We start from the raw sequence: 21,308 nt of genomic DNA, 5'->3' as shown, positions 1-21,308 counted from the left end.
TAAAGCTATGTCAGTACAAAGTGATTTAATTATAATATAAAGTTTGGCAGATGTGTCCCTCCTGCCTTCATTTTACTGTAGCATGCAGAAATGCAACTGGTTCTTGGAATCTTTCAGTATCTAAGATTTTAATCCTACTTTTGGAGGTTTAGAATTTGGTACTCAAAACTTTCTCTGGACTGCCAACTGGAATAAAATATCTTTGCTTTAAAGTGAGATTTTTAAACAGAAGATATAGAACACTCTATAAAACCTTATCTAAAAGGTAGTTTGAAATATTTTATTCTACTTTTGAAAAGTCTCCATGTTAACTATTGCCCCAGGATGAGCAGATTATGTAATATAATTGCTTTAGTTAATTGGGGTGTGGGAGGTGTGGGTGTAAAAGAATAAAAGGTAATGAACTTTGATAAATTTATATGAGCAATAACAAAGTATCTGTGAAAACTTAATTTTATCAGAGAGTGATTATATCTTCAGTGCTCTTTCAAAATTGTATGCTGCCTCTTTAATGTTAGAATTCCCCAGGATTCTGTCTCAGTCTTGGGAGCTTACTCCCAGGTTAACTTCATAAACTCCATGATTTGTCAACTACTTAAACACTCATATTATTTGGATCTGTACCTCTAGCTTATTGAAAGCCATATTAATATCCTTTGGTATACTGGATAGCTCCATTTGGGTGTCTCCTGAGCACCCCAAAGCAGTAAGTCCAGTCTTCTGGTTTCTTGTCCCATAGCACCACTCCAATGTAACAAGTAGAAACCTGGGCAAACTGAAAAATCAACTCCTTTTAGATCTGTCTGAAAAGTGAGGTTACAGGACAAATCATTGCTCCCCCCCACAAACTGGTGAGACAGACAGGTGAACACAGAGAATCACAACTTACAAGGGCACAACCCACAAGCAGAAACCACCACAGGAACCAGTCCCAGGGTGTGGAAACCTAAACTGTAATTGACAAATTGCTGGAGGCTCAATGTGGACAAGGTATGGGGAGGTTCCCACACTTTTGTTAGTTCTATCTATGGGAGCACTACCATGACATCTTAGTGAATACCAGAGAAAATTCCCTTGGTGTTTCTAGCAAGAGGAGGGGAAAGGAACCCTTTCAATATATGCCAGAGCATTCTGTTCTTCTTAACAAGGACTACCCTCAGGAGAAACTACTTTACCAGAGTCTAATCTGCTGCAATTTTATCAGAAGCTAAACTACTTGGGAGAAAAAAAAAGACAACTCAGCCCCCTCTGTCTACCCTGTCCCACCTAAGCAAGAAAAACAACAACAACCCCCCCCCCAAAAAAAAAACAAAACTAAGAAGCAACCTACTGACTGGAAAAAGATATTTGCAAATGATATATCTGATAAGGGATTAAAATCTAATATATAAAGAATTTATGCAATTTAACACCAAAAAAAACAATAATCTGATTAAAAAATGGGCAGAGGACCTGAAAAGTCATTTTTCCAAAGAAGACATACATACAGATGGCTAGACACATGAAAAGATGCTCGACATTACTAATCATCAGGGAAATAGAAATCAAAACCACAAGATATCATTTGCACTGAATGGCTAGTCAGAATGGCTAGTATAAAAAAGATAAGAATAACAAGTGTTAGTAAGGATGTAGAGAAAAGGGAACCCTTGTGCACTGTTGGTGGGAATGCAAACTGGTGCAGCCACTGTGGGAGACAGAATGGAGGTTCCTCAAAAAATTAAAAATAGAAATACCACACAATCCAATAATTTCAATACTGGGTAAAAAGTGAATATACTAATTCAAAAAAATATATGCACTCCTAAGTTTACTGCAGCATCATTTATAATAGCCAAGATATTGAAACAACCAAAGTGTCCATCGACAGATGAATAAAGAAGACATGGTATATATACAGAATAAAATATTAGTCAGCCATAAAAAAGAATAAAATCATGCCATTTGTGATGACATGGCTGGACCTAGAGGGCATTATGCTAAGTGGAATAAGTCAGACGGAGAAAGACAAATACCATATGATTTCACTTACATGTGGAATCTAAAAAACAAAACAAATGAACACACAAACAAAAGAAGAAAGACCCTCTCTAAATACAGAGAACAAACTGGTGGCTGCCAGAGGGCAGGAGGTGGGGGGATGGGCAAGATGGGTGAAGAGGAATGGGAGGTACAGGATTTCCAGTTATGGGATGTATAAGTCACAGGGATGAAAGGTACAGCATAGGGAATATAGTCAAAGGTAATGTAATAGCATGGTATGGTGACAGATGGTAGGATGGTAGCTACCCTTGTGGCGGGCATAGCATAAAAATAGAGTTGTAGAAGCACTATGTTGTACATATAGTACATAGTAACTAATGTAACATTATGTGCTAACTACACTTCAATAAAATACAACAACAACAACTGAGAAGCACTGGTAAATTTCACAATCCATGGGCACAAGCTCACCCAAAGACAGACTGAAACATAGCACTACTGAAAACCTATTAATCATAAAAATCTGGATTTGTTGAAGTTGCTGATAAGGGGAAGCATCCCAGTAACACAGTCTCAGTAATGTCTCAAAATGGGGTAGTTAGGGAAAGATACTTATAGGATTTGGGAGGGGACTGGTATTAATCATAGGGTGCCTTTATATTGGATGTTATTAGCATGGGCAGGGATTTCATAAGAATTTGTAAACTAAGTGAATTACTAGAACATATGAGTCTGCGCAGAGTTACAGTTAAATAGTTTGTGGTCCTGTAACATATGAGTCTAAAGCTCCTGCTAAAACAATAAGAGTTTGAATTGTTTGTGTTGCGTATCAATAGTACAGTTGATCATTTTACTTTTTGCTTCATTTCTCAGTAGCCCCCCCTCCCCGTCTTTTGGTCATTCTTTAGCCTATGCTGGAAGAAAGAATATTATTTTTCTGGGAACATAATCAATTCAGATCTGCATGGCTATTTAAGTCGCAGTTATGTATTGACATTTTCATGGTAGTCTTATTAACCTCTATAAGTATCAGGCCTTCTTGTTCTTTTTTGTTGAATAATCATTTGTAAATCATCTAGTGTAGCAGTGGCTGTGCAGCAGCATTTAAGACTCAAAAGATCATATACCTGGTAAATGCAATGCAGACAGACACCAAGACAAAAATGATGGGAGTTTGCAAGACATTTCAAAACTACATTCCTAGGGGCGCCTGGGTGGCTCAGTGGTTGAGCGTCTGCTTTCGGCTCAGGTCATGATCCCAGGGTCCTGGGGTCGAGCCCCACGTCGGGCTCCCTGCTTGGAGGGAAGTCTGCTTCTCCCTCTCCCACTCCCCCTGCTTGTGTTCCCTCTCTCACTGTGTCTCTCTCTGTCGAATAAATAAAATCTTTAAAAAAAAAAAAAACAAAAAAACCCTACATTCCTAGATTTTAAAAACTGGACAACGGATACAGAATTGTATCACTATATTGTTACATCTGAAACTAATATAACACTGTACATTAACTATACTGGAAATAAAAATAGCTGGACATGTAACATAATCGTCCTTATATAATCAAGTTTTTTTTTTCCTTTAATTTGGGTAGGGTTTGCTCAACCTTACCAGTGAATGAAGAATTAGTCCTATGTCCAGTAATTTTCAAGGATACAGGTCTTGGGAATATTATGTATTTAGTAAAGGAAAACTGTGTCCATCAATAATCTAGGACCTTGATCCAGAAGAGGGGAAAGAAAATAGCCAAGAGGATAAAGATGAAAGCCAAGGGGATATGCATATGTAGAAGAACATGGCAATCAGTGGATTCTTGTTCCAATGGTGTTGGTGGGAAACAGCCTACTTCATGCAGTCATCAGCTTGCTCCAAAGATCTAGGGCTAGCTGTCCATTCTCATGGTACATCTACCTCTAGATATTTTCCAGAGTCTTCAACATGCCCCTCATGATCTGGCCACATCTCTGAGCTCATCTCCTAGTTCTCTTTTCCTTCTTCACTCTTTCTCTGGCTACATTGGCCTTGCTGTTCTGCAAACAAGTTAATCTTGTTCCTGCCTGAGAGCCATTGTACTTATTGTTCCTTTTCTGCCAAATGATATTCTCCCCAATATTTGCCTTGCTGACTCCCACAATCCACTCAAGTCACATGTCATCTCCTTAGAAAAACTTTCCCTTGTCATCCAATTTAAAGTCCTCTGTCATTCTTGATTCTTTTACCCTGCTTAAATTTTTTTCATAGCACTCTTCACTCCCTGTATTTGTTTCATATTTATCTGTTTATTATATGCCCTCTTGAATGTACGTACTATTCCAGAAGGCAGAAGACTTTTCTGTTTTGTTCACTGATGTGTTTTCAGGACCTAGTACACTATCTGGCATAAAAAGTGCTCGATAATTACTTGCTGATCGAATGAATAAATAAAAACCTCACACGTACCATAAAACTAGTTGCAGTCGTATTGTATTTGCAGTCGGGGTGTCTGGGTGGCTCAGTCGGTTAAGCGTCCAGTCCAACTCTTGTTCTCAGCGCAAGTCTTGATCTCTGGGTTGTGAGTTCAAGCCCTGCCTTGGGCTCCCTGCTGGGCGTGGAGCCTACTTAAAAACAACAACAGCAACAAACTATTTGCAGTCCTCAAATGACTCCTTTTTTTTGCATATGCGATTTTCCTCTGCCTAGAATAACTTCTCACACAATTCCTCACAACTGATTCCCTCACAATTCCTAATCATCCTTTAAGACTCCGTTTATGTGTCACTGCCCCTGAGAAACCTTCATTGATCCCTCCAGGAAGAACTAGATGTCCTTTTTTCCCGTTCTTATAGTACTCTATGTATATCTCTATCACAATGCTTAATACATTCTGTTAATATTTTGTCTAAGTGACCTCTGTATCCTCGGAATCTAGCAGAGTGCTTTGCTCATAGTGAATTCTGAATAAATGTTGAATGATTTTATTTATAGAGTGACAACATTTATTGTATGTCAAACATTGTATTAGTTTTTTATGTACATTATTTTAATCCTGATAAGAAATCTTTAAAATAGGTACTATTATCCCTGTTTTATATATGAGGAAACTGAATAATTTGTCCAGAGTTTTGAACCTAAGTGTGTCTAACTCCAAATCCAGTTCTTCCCCCATTGCCTTAAATGAATTACTAAATCTCCTTCATGTTATTGATATATCAACCAATTATATTTCTCCTCTGTTGCCATTTAAAATATTGCAAGCTCTGAGAATAGAGACCATGTTTGTCTTACACACTATTGTATCTTTGCATCTAGCAACACCTAGCATAGAGTATGCAGGCAAGAAGAATTTGTTGAATAAATGTCATCTGTATTGGTAGTTGCTTCAAGTCTTGCTGAAAGGGTCTAGGTAAAGTAATGGAAAGACAAGTTTTTAAATCTTGCTTATGCCACTGTAGTATCTGTGGGATTCTGGGCTTCTAAGACTTAACTTTTTTTTTTTTTTAAACAATAGAGAAAAATTATATAAGTACTTAACTCCTAAAACTTGTTTTTTCCCTTATATTAAATGGTACAATACTTTTTATAGTAATGAGAATTAAATGAAAAATTTATAAGTGTTCCAAAAACATGAAAGGCACTAAAAAATGGTTTTTTTCCCCTTGGACACCAACCTCTCTACAGCATATTTTGTAATTTGAGAGCCTCGGAAATATCAAGTGCTATTCAAAATTTTCCTTCTGTTTTTGTTTCTATTCATTTGTAACTAAAGCACATAGGCTTTTAAGTTGGTGATCACAGTAAAGAGCTTATTCGTTCCCAAAGGACTAATGAGTTCATTGTTATAACAGTATCCAGCACCTAGAACAGTGCTTGACACAGCGGGTATTCAATACATATATTTTTGTGAATGAATTAATAAAACACTGAAATAAGGATAATCCTCCAAATGGATAATTACGGAATGTACATGCTGTAAGTATGAAAAAGTGGGCAGGTTTTATCCAATGAGAGGTTTGGAGTAGTGTTTCCAAATGGGTGACTTTTAAGTGTTTTCATTCATTCATTCATTCATTCATTCATTCATTCAAGTAGCATTATACTGTGTGTCTACTATGGATCAGCCACAATATTAACAAGAAGATATCTCTGTGCCTCATGCTAGCACAATAAAATAATTACAAAAATAATTAGTAGGAGGATGTATAAGATACTACATGAGTAACAGAAATAAACCACTGACTACTTACGAGGGTGTGAAACAGCATGGCATACCCAGTAGTGTGACACTGGCAGGAGTGCATGTAGAGGACTGGAGAGAGATAAGACTCAACAAACTATACTTAGGTAGGGGCTAGATCATGAAAGGCTTTATATGCCAAGCTAAGAGTCCTAAATTTTATCCTCTACAGTAGTGCATGGGGTGCTACTGAAGGGTTTTAATGCAAAGAAAAGATAAACACATTTTAGGTTCAGAAAGATCTGGATTGGAGAGTTGAGGTACGGGAGACAGAGAAATCAGCTAAGAAGTTATTAGAACAGTCTACATGGGGAAGAGATCATAAATCATAAAGGCTAGAACTAAGGCAACAGATGTGGTGTTAGAAAGAAAATGGGTTTGAGGGATATAACTACATTAGGCGAGGTAAGAGAAATAAGAGAGAAGGAGGGCTAAGAATGAGTTACGGTTTTCTGACTTGGACTTCTGGGCAGGTGGTTAAGGCCATTCCTGGAATAAGGTACAAAGAAGAAGATCCACATGGATTAGGGATACGGAATGGGCCAGGACAAGAGAATTCATTTTTGGCCATAGTGAGCTTGAAGCATCTGTGGGACAAGTAAAGATATTTCTTGAACAGACCAAGGAAAGTAGAACACACAGAAAACTTAAGTATATAGGACAGGGCAGGCCGGTCAGTAATTCCTAACCTTAGAATACGTCCCCATCATCTTCTAAATTTCTTTCAGTTCACCAATGTACATAAACCTCTATAATCACTGATTACTTATTTAGAAACTTGTAAAATGCATCCTTGAAAAAAGTACAGTGATATTATCCTATAATGTCATTCATAGTAGTGCAGAAAATACAAGTTTCCTGCTGTGTACTTAGGAATAACTTATACATTTTTCCTAAGGTTGAAATATTTAGCTATTGGCAGCTAAATGCCATGCTCATGTCGACTTACTTCAGCAGGAGGATTATTAGTGCAGACATTCAGGCCAGTTGGTAATTCACACAGTGGAACCCATAGAAGGGTAGCAAGGATGGCATACATGTCTTGATGACTGGGTAACTGTACTGCACAATGGACATGGGGCAGCAAACTGGGCACCAAACTGCAGATGGACTGCAGATGCACTGAAGGAAGTCATTAACGTTTTGTGAAATTTGGGACTGGCTTGACAAAGATGAAGCCTGCTGGTTTAAGACTGTATGTTCTTGGCAAACCATGGTGCTGCAGAATTTCACCAGCCATAGTGAAACAAGGTGGGGAAGGGAATGGGAGGAGACCACAAAATCTGTGATATGGTATATAAAATGTTAACTATTAGCATTGCATCTTCTGAGAGTCACCAGATTGAAGCACGAATTTTGGATTTGGCTGGCAGATGGTGTACACAGACTTTTGGAGTATGTTAGCATTTCATTTGAAACTAGCAAGATTACGTAGGACTATCACGGTAATTTAACATTCACAGAGTTTTTTTTTTTTTTTTTTAAGATTTTTAATTAATTTATTTGACAGAGAGAGAGATAGCAAGAGCAGGAACACAAGCAGGGGGAGTGGGAGAGGGAGAAGCAGGCTTCCCGCCGAGCAGGGAGCCCCATGTGGGGCTCCATCCCAGGACCCTGGGATCATGACCTAAGCTGAAGGCAGACGCTTAACGACGAAGCCACCCAGACGCCCCAACATTCACAGAGATTTTAAAATTTATCCCTAAACCTGAGTTAAATGTGAGGCCCTAATTACATTTACAAAGGCTCTGTTAAAGATATGGATCTCATTGAACAGATTCACAGGATATAGTAATTCCTCTAAAATGTCTACAAGTCAGTGTCAGTGTCTCCTTTCCCTGAAAATCTGGTTAGCCAAGAGAAAAAGGGCCAAAGGGAAGAAAAACTAAACCCGGGAAGATGGCAGGTAGTGATGTCTCAATTCTTTGAATGGGACTTCTCCATTTACCAGCCTTCACTTCCTTCTATGGTCTGGACCTTTAATCACCTCGGCAGTCAGCCTTGTAGGGTCAAGCTAATCTCTGTTAACATCATCCTACTACTTCCCTTTTCAAATTCCAGTGAAGTTATGTGTTTCCTGTCCTATTTGACACCCTAGGGAAAGAATAGGGGCCGGTTAATACCTAAATTTAGTCCAGCAGCAACGTGTCTGAGTTTTCAGAGGAGAGATCAACGAAAACAGGTGACATTTCCAAGCCTTTCAAGAAAATGGGGAAAAAAAAAAAACAGAACCCAACCCTTCTGGGGTAAGTAAGCAGGGATAGCTTCAACAGTTCCACAGTAGGGAGAGGCCTGCTGGCCAGGCTCAGAAAATGGGCCGACTTAAGCGTTTTCCTTTTCCTTAAAGCCAGGAGGACGGCTTGGCGGGGTGGCCCTCAACACAATCTTGACTCAGCCACTAAAGTCCGGGAAGCCGGAGCCCTGACAGCCCCTTCCTCACGCCAAGCTGTAAAGGAGGCCGCACCTCCTCTTTGTCAAGCCGTTGCCACAGGCACGAGGAGACCCTTCGGCTGGGAAAGGGGAGAGACAGACGCCACTCCCTAGCCCGCCCCCGGCGCGCCGGACTCGCCGCCCTTCCCCCGCCCCACCTCCCCTCTGTGACCCCCGCGTCCCGCCTCGGGCGACCTGTTGGCAGGGAGCGTCACATGACGCGGCCGGCCGCGCACTGCCCCGGGGCGGGCCTCCTGTTGCGCCCGCCGGGCGGGCTCCATCACGTAACGCGCGGGCGACGCCCCGCTCTTCCCTCGCAGAGCGAGGGAGGGCGGGCGTCGAAGAGGAAAGGGAAGGGAAAAGGGGCGGGAGAAGGAGACGGAGGGGCGGTGCCTGAGTCACGTGACCCGAGACAGCCCGGAAAGCTCCGAGGAGGAGCCTGGCGCCGCCATTTTCCTGCAGCTGCCTGTCCCTCTTGCCCTGCCCGGCTCCAGCTGACCAGGGAAGGGGTGGGCTGAGCTGAGGCGGGGGCAGGGGAGTGCCCGATACCGTGCCTGACCCCGCGGGTGACACGAGCCTGTTCTTTCCGGGCTGGGTGGCAGCGCGCGGCCCTGAGCCCCGCCCCAGGCCGGCAGGCGGACAAGGAGCCGGTGGGGGTAGGGGGTGCGGTGGGGGGGGTGGGGGTCCTCCGGCGCTTGGGGGTCCCAGTCCCCGCTGGCTGCCGAGCGGGAGGGGTGGCGGAGGAGCCGCAGAGATGTCCGGACAGAGCTTGACGGACCGAATCACCGCCGCCCAGCACAGTGTCACCGGCTCCGCCGTATCCAAGACAGTATGCAAGGCCACGACCCACGAGATCATGGGGCCCAAGAAAAAGCACCTGGACTGTGAGTGAAGCCGACCGCGGCCCGTCCCCGCGACCCGCGTTCTTCTCCCCTTCTCTTTTCTTACCCCTTCAGCTGCCTCTTCCTTCCCTGCGTCTTGTCTGGCACGGCGGGTCCTGTGCTGCTCCGAGGTGTGTTCTTTTTGCTTCCATCATACCTGCCTTCATGGCTTCCGTTCCCTGTCTAAAAATCCCTCTTAAGCCACTCCCCCCTCCCCCCCGGGTACGTAGGGGACCCTCGCTTTCCTGCCCGGTGCGCCACGAAACCCCATCACACCGGACCAACTTGCCTCTCCACCTAGCTTCTCACCTCCCAGCCGCCTCTGTCTCTTGCAGCCTTCTGCTCTTTCATCCCACCCGTCCCGTGCTGCCTAGTCGCCCCATCCTGAGCGTTTCTCCGCTTGCTCCCGGTCTCACCGCCCCATTGTTTCCCCATTAGCCTTCGGGTTCCGTAAACGCCCGGTTCCGTGGACCTAGATCCCTGTTGCTCCACAGTCCTGAAGGCTGCCTCCCTTGAAGTGATTTCCAGTTCCTTTGCTCCACTAGCCTCTTCTGTCCATTCCCTTTTCGGGTTTCTCTTCCAGCTCCCCTCTTCCGTTTGGGTTATATTTCTTGGCCTCTGTAGCTTCAGTTAGGTTTCTTCGTCTCATTTTATGTCATACACATCACACTCAATATCCGACTCTTATCCCAGATTACTTTCTTTGTGGGAGTGTAGTAAAGGTATTCCGTTTGGTGTAGGGAACGCTTTGTGGGAAGTTGGGATTTTTAATTGCTTTTGGTGGAATTTAATCATTATGTTTTCATGCTTTTTAGAGAAGTTGTGAATGTCAGCCCTCCCCCCCCCTCCGGTGTTTCTTTTTCTAATGGGGATCTGGAAAAGGATTGGCTGAGAGTGGTATCATTTCCTGGAACTGTTAACCCTGGTAGTTTGAATTTAGAAGGTTGAGTATGAAGTGTAGATTATTGGAATAAAAAATGGATTAATATCACACCTACAAATAACATACATCTCTTTAAAAATGCTAAAAAGGTGATTGATGATACTTTAGTTTGGACTCCTTTTTAATTTATGCTGGTTATCTCGGGGGACCAGCTTCTCTTACCCGGCATTATATTACTCCATTCACTAACTTACATACAATTACCATAGCTAACTCCTCCCAACTTTTTCCAAACCTGGAAGCCACTTGTAATATCCTCATTTTTCTTTACCTGGAGGTACAAAGCTCAGTGGATTACTCAAGCTTTGACTCAGTGGAGTGACCTAAAACTTTTCAGGAAAAAAAAACAACAACAGGGAAATAGGCACAATAATTTCCTTTTTAAAATGGTAACTGGACACATTAGCCTGACTGACTTTTATTCTCATGAAAGTTACTTTGCTTTACTGTTTGAAGCAAGAGTGAGCATGTCCTGAAAGGGAATTCACTGACAGGAGTCCTGTTTTGATTTCTCATTTGGACTTCGGCTGTAAGGTCTGCACTTAAAAAAAAAAAAAAAAGTACAAAATGTGGATTTTTCCAGGATACTTTGCTCATGAAGTGCTGTTAGAACAAGTTATTGCTACAGACAAACGTATTATTCATTGTGACTTGTTCCTTCACTGTGGAAAAGTTAAAAAAAAATCATTACTGCTTGGTTCTCTTATGCACTGGTCATGCAGGCTGCTTTTAACTATCAGTCCTTGTCTGTTTAGAAAATGCAGAATATATTTAAATGGTGACACTTTTATACCTGGAAAATTCTTTAAATTGAATTGTGAAGCCATACGTGATTTTTTTATTATCTAATATTTGGAGTAGACAGTTTTACTGTTTACTGCCCTTCAAGTGAGTACTTGGCTTGCTGTAGCCAATCTTATGGTTTGACCTAACACTGTTAATTCTTGTCTTTTATTTTTCTTTTGGGTGAGGGGGTAGGTGAAAAAACTACTTGTTACTGTAAGAACTATTTTCCTCTTCCTCAAATTCATCAAAATGATAAATTAGAACAAAAATATGTATAGCTTTTTAAAGTCTTTATAAAGGTTTTTGCATTATTTCAAATGTAGCAGTAGTTCTTTTAACACATTGCCAAGAAGGGTAGAAAATAGGCTAGATATGGCTAGGAGGGTGGTCTTTGCTTGTGGTTTTAGTGCTAGCCTTTTTCTCTTGTAGTAACAGCTACTGCAGAAGCCAAATGGGATTAGGTTTGGAGGGTAAACTCATCTCTACCACTGCTGCTGTGTTTATGCTCCCACTTCAGAACTTGAATATTCCTGGTAATGTGTGATTTTTTTTTAAGTTGCCACTACTCCAGTTCTTTTCAGTGAGGTTTTAAAATACTCTTTTCCTTATATTGTTTTAAATGCCCTTGTAACAAGTTTTCAGTAATGACCTAAATTAAATAAAGTCTGGCCAATCAGTGGTTTTTCTAAACACCTTCCTCCCCCACACACTTTAACATGCTTCCAGAAGATTAAAAAGGCTTCCACAGACAGTTCTGTGTCTTGACATCGTGAACTTCAGGCTTTAGTGTAGAGATGATTTTTCCTCTTTTAGGAATTTTTCTTTCTAGTGAGGGCTTGGTTCTGTTGCACCTTTTAATATCTTGAATGACTGTTGCCTAGTTAGTTGAACTTAGTGAAAGCAATTTCATTTTTTAAATGTTAGTCTATAACAAAAATATGTCTAGGACTGTTTTTTTTCCTATGGCACTGTGGAGGTTGTTTTTGTGTACTTCACCAAGGTGTTTCCATATTAGGAAGTGATTATTATAATCTACAAATTGTGGCTTAATTCATACTACATTATATACTTTAAGAAAGATCTTTTGTTTTACTTCTGGGTGTCTGTAGATAATAGTGTTAACTAGGGTCCCTAGTGTGAAGAGTTGTCCAACTTGAAACGTGAAAATAAACACGATTTGCACTTAGTTTCAGGCCTCTAATGGTCATAATCAAGGTAGAATAGCAACCCTTAAATTGGAAGGACTTGAATTTGCCAGGCACTTATTAACCATTATCTAATATACTCCTCTCATGGCTATGGGAGAGGCAAGCCATATGCTTAGGAAGTAGTTTCTAATTCCATTTAAAGAGGATATAGAATGCTTCAAACATCCATAATTATTAAAGTATAAACAAAACACAATTTTTATTTTTTATTTATTTTTTAAGAGAGAGGTGGAGGAGGGGCAGAGGGCGAGGAAGAGAGAATCTTAAGCAAGCTCCACAGCCAGCACAGAGCCCAACAAGGGGCTTGATCCCACGACCCTGATACCGTGACCTGAGCAGAAATCAGGAGTCTGGGCGCTTAACTGACTGAGTCACCAGGTGCCCCAAAACACAGTTTTTTAAATTTATAAATTCTTAATTTAAAAACCATTCTTATCTGACTTCCTAACCTTTCGTCTTATTTTGTTTTGTTTTTTAAAGATTTTATTTATTTGAGAGAGAGAATGAGAGACAGAGAGCATGAGAGGGAGGAGGGTCAGAGGGAGAAGCAGACTCCCCGCCGAGCAGGGAGCCCGATGCGGGACTTGATCCTGGGACTCCAGGATCATGACCTGAGCCGAAGGCAGTCGCCTAACCAACTGAGCCACCCAGGCGCCCCTTATTTTGTTTTTTGATATGAATACTTAATTTTCTTTTTTCTACGTTTGTTTAATTTACTGTCCTTGGGCATTTACATTGTAGCATGTTGCACTGAAATACAGTATTTATGTTAATGGTAATAATGGCTTCACTTTTTTATCTGTATTTTTTCTCACTTAATTTCCAGGGATACTTATTCCATCTACTACTGCCTTAGATCTTGACAACAAATAAAGATCTTGTTCTTACTAAGCACCCATTATAAGTGTATCTCTGTTGTAGATACAGTGTGGGATTTGTATGTTGTGTGCTGGATCTATACCCTGCCTAAAATTGTGGAAACAGTTTTTTTAAAAATAAGAATTTGTGAATGTATTGAGTATGTAGAAGGTGGAATTTGTATTTGGATTAGTGCTTTGTATAACCATTGAAAATGTATGTAAAATATCAAAAAGTGCCTGAAATAATTACCTTTTTAATCAAATATATTGGTTTGTGACTTCCATTGGGTGCTTAGTTCGCATATTGTTGAGAAGGTATCTGGTAACTGGGATCTGATTTGCAAGAAGATGCCTGTGAGGAAGATACTAAGCGGGAAATCTGCCCCAAGATGTGTCTTGTTGAAATAAAATAACTGAGGCTTTCCAAATGGATCTTGTTTTAAAGAGGCAGTTGTTTTGTGGTTAATGTATGGACTTACTATTCTTCTTAGTATTAATCATATGATTTATATTTTCCCTTTTCATTATTTAACCTATTCTGTACCTTACTATTTAGTCTTTAATAGTTCTGAAATACAGAAAGTGGTAATGGAGTCAAATATGTCAAATGCCTGAGGTATGTAGTAGAACTACACAAATGTAATTTTTTTCCTCCTTGATATATATAGTTATGTTTCTGAATTGTATGTATTTTAAAAGAGAAACTCAGAAGAGAACTTGATATATAACCATTTTGGTAGCTGCCTTATTCATAATTAGCAAATTAATTCTAAAATACCTTTAAAAAGTACTTAGGCTTCACTAGTGGACTTGTTATTTTTAAAAACTCTTAATATTAGACTCTAGGCATCTATTTTTTTATCCTTACAGCAAGGCTTTTTATTTATGTTTACTGTATATTTTATATATCTGGATAATTTTTAAAGGTGTTTTCGAATTTAGAGTGGCAGATGAGAAGTAACACTTCATAAGAGGTGACTAGGCTTTTGTTTTCCCCATTTGATCTGTGAAACACTTGTATGAAATATTTAGATGTTTTAAAAGTACATTAATAGTTAAAAAGTAATCTATTTTAATTAATTACCAGAATTGCATTATTTTAAATAAAATTGTTTATTTTGACCCTGATTATCATTTAGAATATTTGATGTAAAAGTTTACCATGATGGATAGAAGAGTGCTTCTCTTCCATTTTTTTTGTTTCCAAAATGCTTAGTTTCATGATTTCCCCTTTAAAATCAAAGATGTAAGAAAAATAAATTTAAAGGCTTCTTGGCAAGAGGTTAGAGCCCTACCAAGAAGAAATAGGGTTAGATTTTCAAAGTACAGCCTTCGTATTTGCTCTTCCTGTTCTTTTGGTGGCTGAAGTGGCATTTCCGTTACTTTGTGTTCTGTCTCAGTGTGTTCCCCGTTAAACTGCTTTATACATTTCTCTAGAGAATTGAAATTCTTGTGTATATGGTTCTTTTAATGGAGAAACATTTCCGGGTAGTCAGATTTTACTAATGATGTTCCTTTAGAAGAGAATTCTGATGAACCTAAACTTTTGTATTAATATGTTCAGAGTTGTAATTTGCCAGGTTACCGGAATACAGTATTAAGGATTTTTCAAGTTATACTAGAATGTAGTGGCAGTACAGCAACGCATGTTCTTTGTATTTATGCATTGATTTTATGTTTATTTAACTAATATTTATTTGTGTTTACTTTGTGCTGGGCACCCACTGTACTAAATACTTTACTTTTATTAACTTTATTCCTTTCAACAACTTTGTGAGCAAGGTTTTATTATTCTCACTATTTTACTGAAGAACAAGCTAAGGCACTGAGAAGTTCAGTAATTTGCTCAAGGTCATAACCAGAAAGAGGAGAACTGGGATTTGAACTCAGGTAGTCTAGCATCAGGTTTGTGTTTTCATCTCATTGTGACGTTTTATGTAATGCTTTTCTGTTCCAAGGAATGAATAAACCATATATATTTATTCATGGCAGTGGTTCTTAAAAGTGTGTGGTCTTGGCACTTCTGGGAGTTCCTAAGACGCTTTCAGCTTATTTGTGAGGTCAAAACTATATTCATATAACTAAGACATTATTTGCCTTTTTCATTTTTGTTCTTTCACGAGTGTTCAGTAGAGTTTTTCAGGGGCTATGTGATGATGTATGATATTGCAACAAGATTGAATGTAATACCAGATATGATAAGCCAACAGTTTTCTATTAAGCCAGATAGAAAGTTTTGCAAAAAGGTAAAACAATACCACTGTTCTAAATTTTACTTTTGGAAAATATAGTTACTTTTCATGAAAAATGTTAGGATGGAATGAGATTTATTATTTTAAAAAGAATTAATAGATGATTTTTAAATTCTCAATTTTAATTCCTAACACAGTAAATACCGATTGAGAAAACCCACATAAGCAAAATCTTATCAGGGTCCTCAATTTTTAAGATTGGAAGAGTTCTGAGACTAGAAAATGTAACCCTAAGGAGGGAGTGTATATTAGAGAGGAGAAAAGGATACTCAGGAAGTAGATTTAAGAGGTCCTTTAAACTCTGAGTAATTTGGTAGGTAATAGTGACCCAGCCTTTGGAGGACTTAGAGCAAAAGATGTGGCATAATCCTTTATGTCACATTGTTAAGTAGATTGGAAGGAAGTGCAGTGTGACTTGGAAAGGAGACTGCTGGGAGCAAAAAGACTTTTAACAGTAATACCTAATTCTTTTCCTGAAAGGCCTTAATAAAGTTCGTTATTAATTTGGACTCCTGACCCATTTTTCCTCACCCTTTTTTTTTTTTTTTTTTTAAAACATCTTAGCTATTCCTTTTCAGCCAAGCACTTTAGTTACCAGTTGTGAAAATAAGTTCTTGACCCCCAGACTATTACCAGTTGCACATACCATTCTTTGGACACAAAATAGCTTCTTCTCTGTCAAAACAGATACCTCCCTTCTTTTAAATGTTGTAAAAACTAACTTGCTTTCCTTAACACTCACAGTTAAAGTAACCTCTTTTCCTAAAGACATTACTGAATAACTCCCCCTGATCCTGTCATTCCAACCTTATTATCACCATTTAAAGTTTATAATTTTATTTAAACTATAGTTAGTATCATGCTTTTATATGTTTTGGGTTCACCCATGTTTTCTCTGTAGAATAGGAACTGTACTTTTCTGTACTGTTGTATACTCTTCTCGAAGTACCTAATCAGTGACCCTGTGGGTGCTCAGTAAATATTGGATGATTACACATTTCCCTTCACGGCTCAGGCTATTCCATGAACAATTTTGGGACACAGTATAGAGATCTATTCCAGTAAACATTGAATAATATTTTTATGGTGATTTTCTTAGTTGCAGTGAGTGGTAATTACTTGGTTTCAAAATTAAATGTAGGGGCGCCTGGGTGGCTCAGTTGTTAAGCATCTGCCTTCGGCTCAGGTCATGATCCCAGGATCCTGGGATGGAGTCCCGCATGGGGTTCCCTGCTTGGCGGGAAGCCTGCTTCTCCCTCTCCTCCCCCTGCTTGTGTTCCCTCTCTCGCTGTGCCTCTCTCTGTCAAATAAATAAAACCTTTTTTTTAAAAAAAAAATTAAATGTAAAAGTTAATCGGTAACATTGATAAAAAATGTAAAAAATTGCTATGTGTTTCATGGAACCCAGGAGGCACTAAGAGGGTTAGTTTTCTTGAAACAGTAGGTGATATTTTAAAAATATTGTCCCAGAAAAAAAAAAAAATGGAGGTTGCATTTGTTCAATTTGAAAACTGTACTGAGGCATGTTTTTGAGGATATGTTCTTGAAAGTAGAAGTTAATTTAAAGAATTAAACAGGAGACCAGAAATAGATTTGAAATGTTTATCAGAGTTGCTTCCTCATACAACTCCAGAAGGTGGTGATCACATTGTAGTATATGTGCATGGGGCCTCCAGAGTACTAACTGTATGGCAGACTCATTTTAGATGTAAGGAAGGATAAAGTATACCTAATAATTTCAAAATGCAAAAGGAAAGAAATGATTGTTTTAGAATGAATCTTTATGAGATATGAGGCAACCGTTGGAGAGGAGTAGTGATGGTTGTGATAGTAGGACCACTAAATCTTGGCCATAAGTTGATTCTAGGGGCAAGTGGGGATTGCTGAAAGTTTTCTCTGAACACTTGGAATTCTAGCAGTAATTTCCAAAATGGTGCTGATATTTGTAGTCATAAACTTAATACTTGAAAGCATCCTAGGGGCTCTAATTTTATTCAAGGGACACTTCTTCCAAGTCGTGGTTGAAGCAGCTAGCACTGCTTTCCAAATTTCTTCTCTCACTAAAGATTATAGGCATACCACTGTACAAGTGACTTCATATTTCTACTTAATGTACATGTTTCTACTGGTTATAGATCTCTTCATTTGATAAGCACTGAACAAGGGTTGTGGTATGTGTATGTGATGTTAAAAATTTTATGTGTTGTAATAGAGTCAGTTATCTTGTGGATGCATAAATACGGATGCACTATATTTTAAATACATCTAATGTGTGAAAATTTTACTGTAATTCAAGTATATGCCAAAAATTTAGTAGCAGGATGGTATTCACATCATTCACGCAGGGTTGGCAAACCCCTCTTTTTTAAGAAAAAGATTTTATTTATTGATTTATTAGAGAGCAGGCACAGTGGGCGTGCACATGGACAGGGAGAGGAGCAGAAGGGGAGGGAGAGGAAGGGGAAAGAATCTCAAACAGACTCCAGGCATCCCACAACCCTGAGATCATGACCTGAGCTGAAACTGAAGAGTCAGATGCCTAATCCACTGAACCACCCAGGTGCCCCAGCAGACCTTTTTGATGTCCTGGAAACAGTTTGCAGAAATCTGATTCATGTAGGATACTGAATAATTTGAAATATTGTTTAATCCAAATCTAATGTGAGAAAGGGGGTTATGAGGCAAAGTGATTTTTTTTTTTGCAATTTTTACATTGAGAGGTAATTCTTCAACTTAAAATTCATTTTAAAGTATACAAATCAGTGGTTTTTAGTATATTCACAGTGTTGTGTGCAGCCATCACCACTATCTAATTCCAGAACATTTTCCATTGCCCTCAAAAGAAATCACATTATCTGTTAGCAATAACTTCCATTTTTTTCCCCTACCCTCATTCTCTGGCAACCATTAATCTATTTTCTGTCTATGGATTTTCCTCTTCTGGACATTTCATGTTAATGGAATCATGCATATGTGGCCTTTTATGTCTGACATCTTTCCCTTAGCTTAATGTTTTCAAGGTTTATTTATGTTGTAGCATGTAACAGTACTTCATTCTTTTTCATAACCTAATAATATTCCCTTGTGTGGATATGCCACATTCTATTTATCCATTCATCCATTGATGGACCTTTTGGTTGGTTACCACTTGAAACCCATTAAGAATAATACTGCTATGAACATTTCCTGTATGAGTGTTTGTGTGAACATGTGTTTTTAGTTCTCTTGAGAATTGCTGGGTCATACAGTTAATTATATTAAACTTTTTGAGAAATGACCAGACTTTTTTCCACAGCCACTGCACCATTTTACATTCCCAACAGCAATGTATAAAAGTTTCAGTTTTTTTACATTTTGCCAGCCCTTGTTATTTTCAGGTTTTTAAAAATTAAAAAAAAATTTATATTGTACCCATTCTATAAATGGGTATTAAGTGATAATCATGTGATTTTGGTTTGCATTTCTCTAAGGACTAATGATGTTGAGCATCTTTTTATGTGTTTCTTGACCTTTGTATGTCTTTGAAAAAATGTCTCTTCAGATCGTTTGCTCATTTTTAAATTTGGTTCTTTATATATTTGAATACTAGAAGAGTTCTTTACATTTTCCAGATGCTTGATCTTCATATGATTTGCAAATCCTTTTTTCCCATCCTGTGGTTTATCTTTCCACTGTTTTTGATATTGCCCTTTGATGCACAAACATTTTTAAATTTGAACTTGCAATTTTTGTTTTTTTCTTTGATTGTGCTTTTGGTGTAATAGCTAAGAAACCTTTGGCTAATCTAAAATTATTCAGATTTATACCTAAACTACTCTTACAGAGTTTTATAGTTTTTAGCTCTTATGTTTAGGTTTGATCAATTTTGAGTTAATTTTTGTATATGGTGTGAGGAGGCAGGGTATGGTATTAAGAAAAATTAAGGATATTTTTTTTCCCTTCTTTTGAAGTTGTCACAGGGTGCAACTCTACTATGCCCCTGTGTAATGTGGATATAGAGATCAGTGAGGGAGGAAAAAAAGATTTCCTTGTTGGTACTGAGTTATATAGTTCATTGATAAATGGAAATATTTGAGTCAAACATTCTTTCAGCTGGATGGACCACTTAATCTAATCCAGCACACTTTTTTTTTTTTTTTTTTAAGGTTCTCAATATAGTGTTTTAAGTATGTGGAGAGATAATACTTAGTTGTGTGAGTATCAATAAGCAGTTACTTTTGTCTACACAAAATAGTGTGTGTGTTTCCATAGTATCTTGTACTTCCCTGTAAACACTCTGTTGTTTTAATTTATAGCTTCTATAGTTATAATTTTTTTCATAAACAACCCTTGCATGTCCGTGTCTTCTTTACTGTGCTACAAACAGCATATAGCAAGTATGCAGTAAAAAGATGCTGAATGAATAAAGGGGGAATGAAATTTTCATGGGGGGGAGGTTTCTAATGTGTTTTCAAACAATGTTTTAGGGTTTTTAAATAAAGGAAGAGGATGATTGCTGTAGAAGTAATAGTCTTTGCTATGAGTAGTGGTTGTTTAAACTTCTTATCTTTCCATGATCAAGTAAATTCTTTATTGGTTGAAGATGTGAGGAATTACGGAAGTTGGGAAATAAACTTCCAGAGTTAGATTATGTAAAATTAGAGCAGTTTAACACAGTAAAATATTACTCATTGCAGGACCTACCTATAATTGGTATATTTAACTTCAAATAGATAAGTTCAAATTAATCAAATCTTGGGTTTTCTTCTTTCCTTTTCTTTCTTTCCATTACTATTATTATTTGCTTATGTGTGATTGTTAAAAGTGAATTCCAAGGCAGTCCTTGATTTTAAACTTTGTGTTATATGTGATAGTCCACGTCTGATAGCAGAATGCCATAAGGCCTTGTTTGCTAAGCGTTGTGTGCTTTGTTTTATAAAACATTAGCAAAACATTTAAAGTGCAAATAAAGATACCCAGAAATGAAGTATATGACTTTAATAAGCTATGCTGAATGAGCCAAGCAATGACCTTAATTGATTTTTTCCTACTCCCCCCTTCAACTATGCCCTTTCTTTCCTGGTTTTAGGATTCTGTGGTGAACTGTCTTTGAAAATCCAAATTAATTTTCTTTTGAAAGTGAAATGTAGGTAAATCTTAATTCATTTGTGAACCTAATGACCTAAGAGTTAATTATTTTGTGTGACTTTTTTTTTCTTGGAGAAGGTCTTAGTAGAAAAAAATTGTACGAGCAAATATGTATTTTTTAAATTTTGTGTTACTTTATTAAAATTCTCGAGGAGCTATGAAAATCTTTTGCTTGCTCTATGAGTAAGAATATGGGGCAAAGGTTTTGTTTGGGCCAAAAGATGGAGTTCTGTTTAACGTTGAGCAGTACCAACAAAAATTCTAGTCAGAAGCAGTTAGTGTGGGGTGCTGAGAGAAAGTGATCAAGATTGAGAAAAGAATGTAAAGGTGAATGACACTTGATTCTTACCTTAAAAGGAACATGAGATCTAATAGTGAAAATGTGTAAACAAATAATTGTAATACATCAAGATAAATGTATAATACTTTTTACATAACATACCAAAGTAGGGGCTGGATTAAGTAATTTTGAAGGTTAGGCACAGCTTCATAGAGGAGCTAACAGCTATTTTAAGGATGAATAGTTATTTGCCAGATGGGACAAAGGAGTTTCTTTTCAATAGGTTAGCACATGCAGTGACATAGAGGCAAGAAAGAGCATTATGATATGTTTGGGGGAAACTTTCAGTAGTT

At 38.4% G+C, this 21,308-nt stretch overlaps 1 protein-coding gene and 1 long non-coding RNA gene across 17 annotated transcripts in view; one reads left to right on the top strand and one right to left on the bottom strand.

Moving 5' to 3' along the window:
* Positions 1-9,675, bottom strand: part of LOC118004125 — a 123,398-nt gene extending 113,723 nt beyond the window's left edge. For 2 of the 5 annotated variants that reach the window (XR_004677492.1, XR_004677488.1), the window contains exons 1-2: positions 8,814-8,963; positions 4,415-4,569 (exon numbers count right to left, since the gene is read on the bottom strand). This is a non-coding gene — a long non-coding RNA (uncharacterized LOC118004125). Of the gene's footprint in view, positions 1-4,414; positions 4,573-6,198; positions 7,716-8,813; positions 8,964-9,566 lie in introns of those variants that run through there. The other 3 variants (XR_004677490.1, XR_004677489.1, XR_004677491.1) reach the window with 3 other exon arrangements.
* Positions 9,051-21,308, top strand: part of PICALM (phosphatidylinositol binding clathrin assembly protein) — a 110,104-nt gene continuing 97,846 nt past the window's right edge. For 10 of the 12 annotated variants that reach the window (XM_034995302.1, XM_034995300.1, XM_034995298.1 and 7 more), the window contains exon 1: positions 9,285-9,502. In XM_034995302.1, the coding sequence (XP_034851193.1) occupies positions 9,373-9,502 (130 nt within the window). In that variant the 5' untranslated portion in view covers positions 9,285-9,372. Of the gene's footprint in view, positions 9,503-21,308 lie in introns of all 12 variants that reach the window. The other 2 variants (XM_034995291.1, XM_034995303.1) reach the window with 2 other exon arrangements.

Source organism: Mirounga leonina, unplaced genomic scaffold, assembly GCF_011800145.1.
Source record: "Mirounga leonina isolate KUSES-001 unplaced genomic scaffold, KU_Mleo_1.0 Mir_92, whole genome shotgun sequence".
Taxonomy (NCBI): Eukaryota; Metazoa; Chordata; class Mammalia; order Carnivora; family Phocidae; genus Mirounga; species Mirounga leonina.
This window is presented reverse-complemented; position numbering and strand designations above follow the sequence as displayed.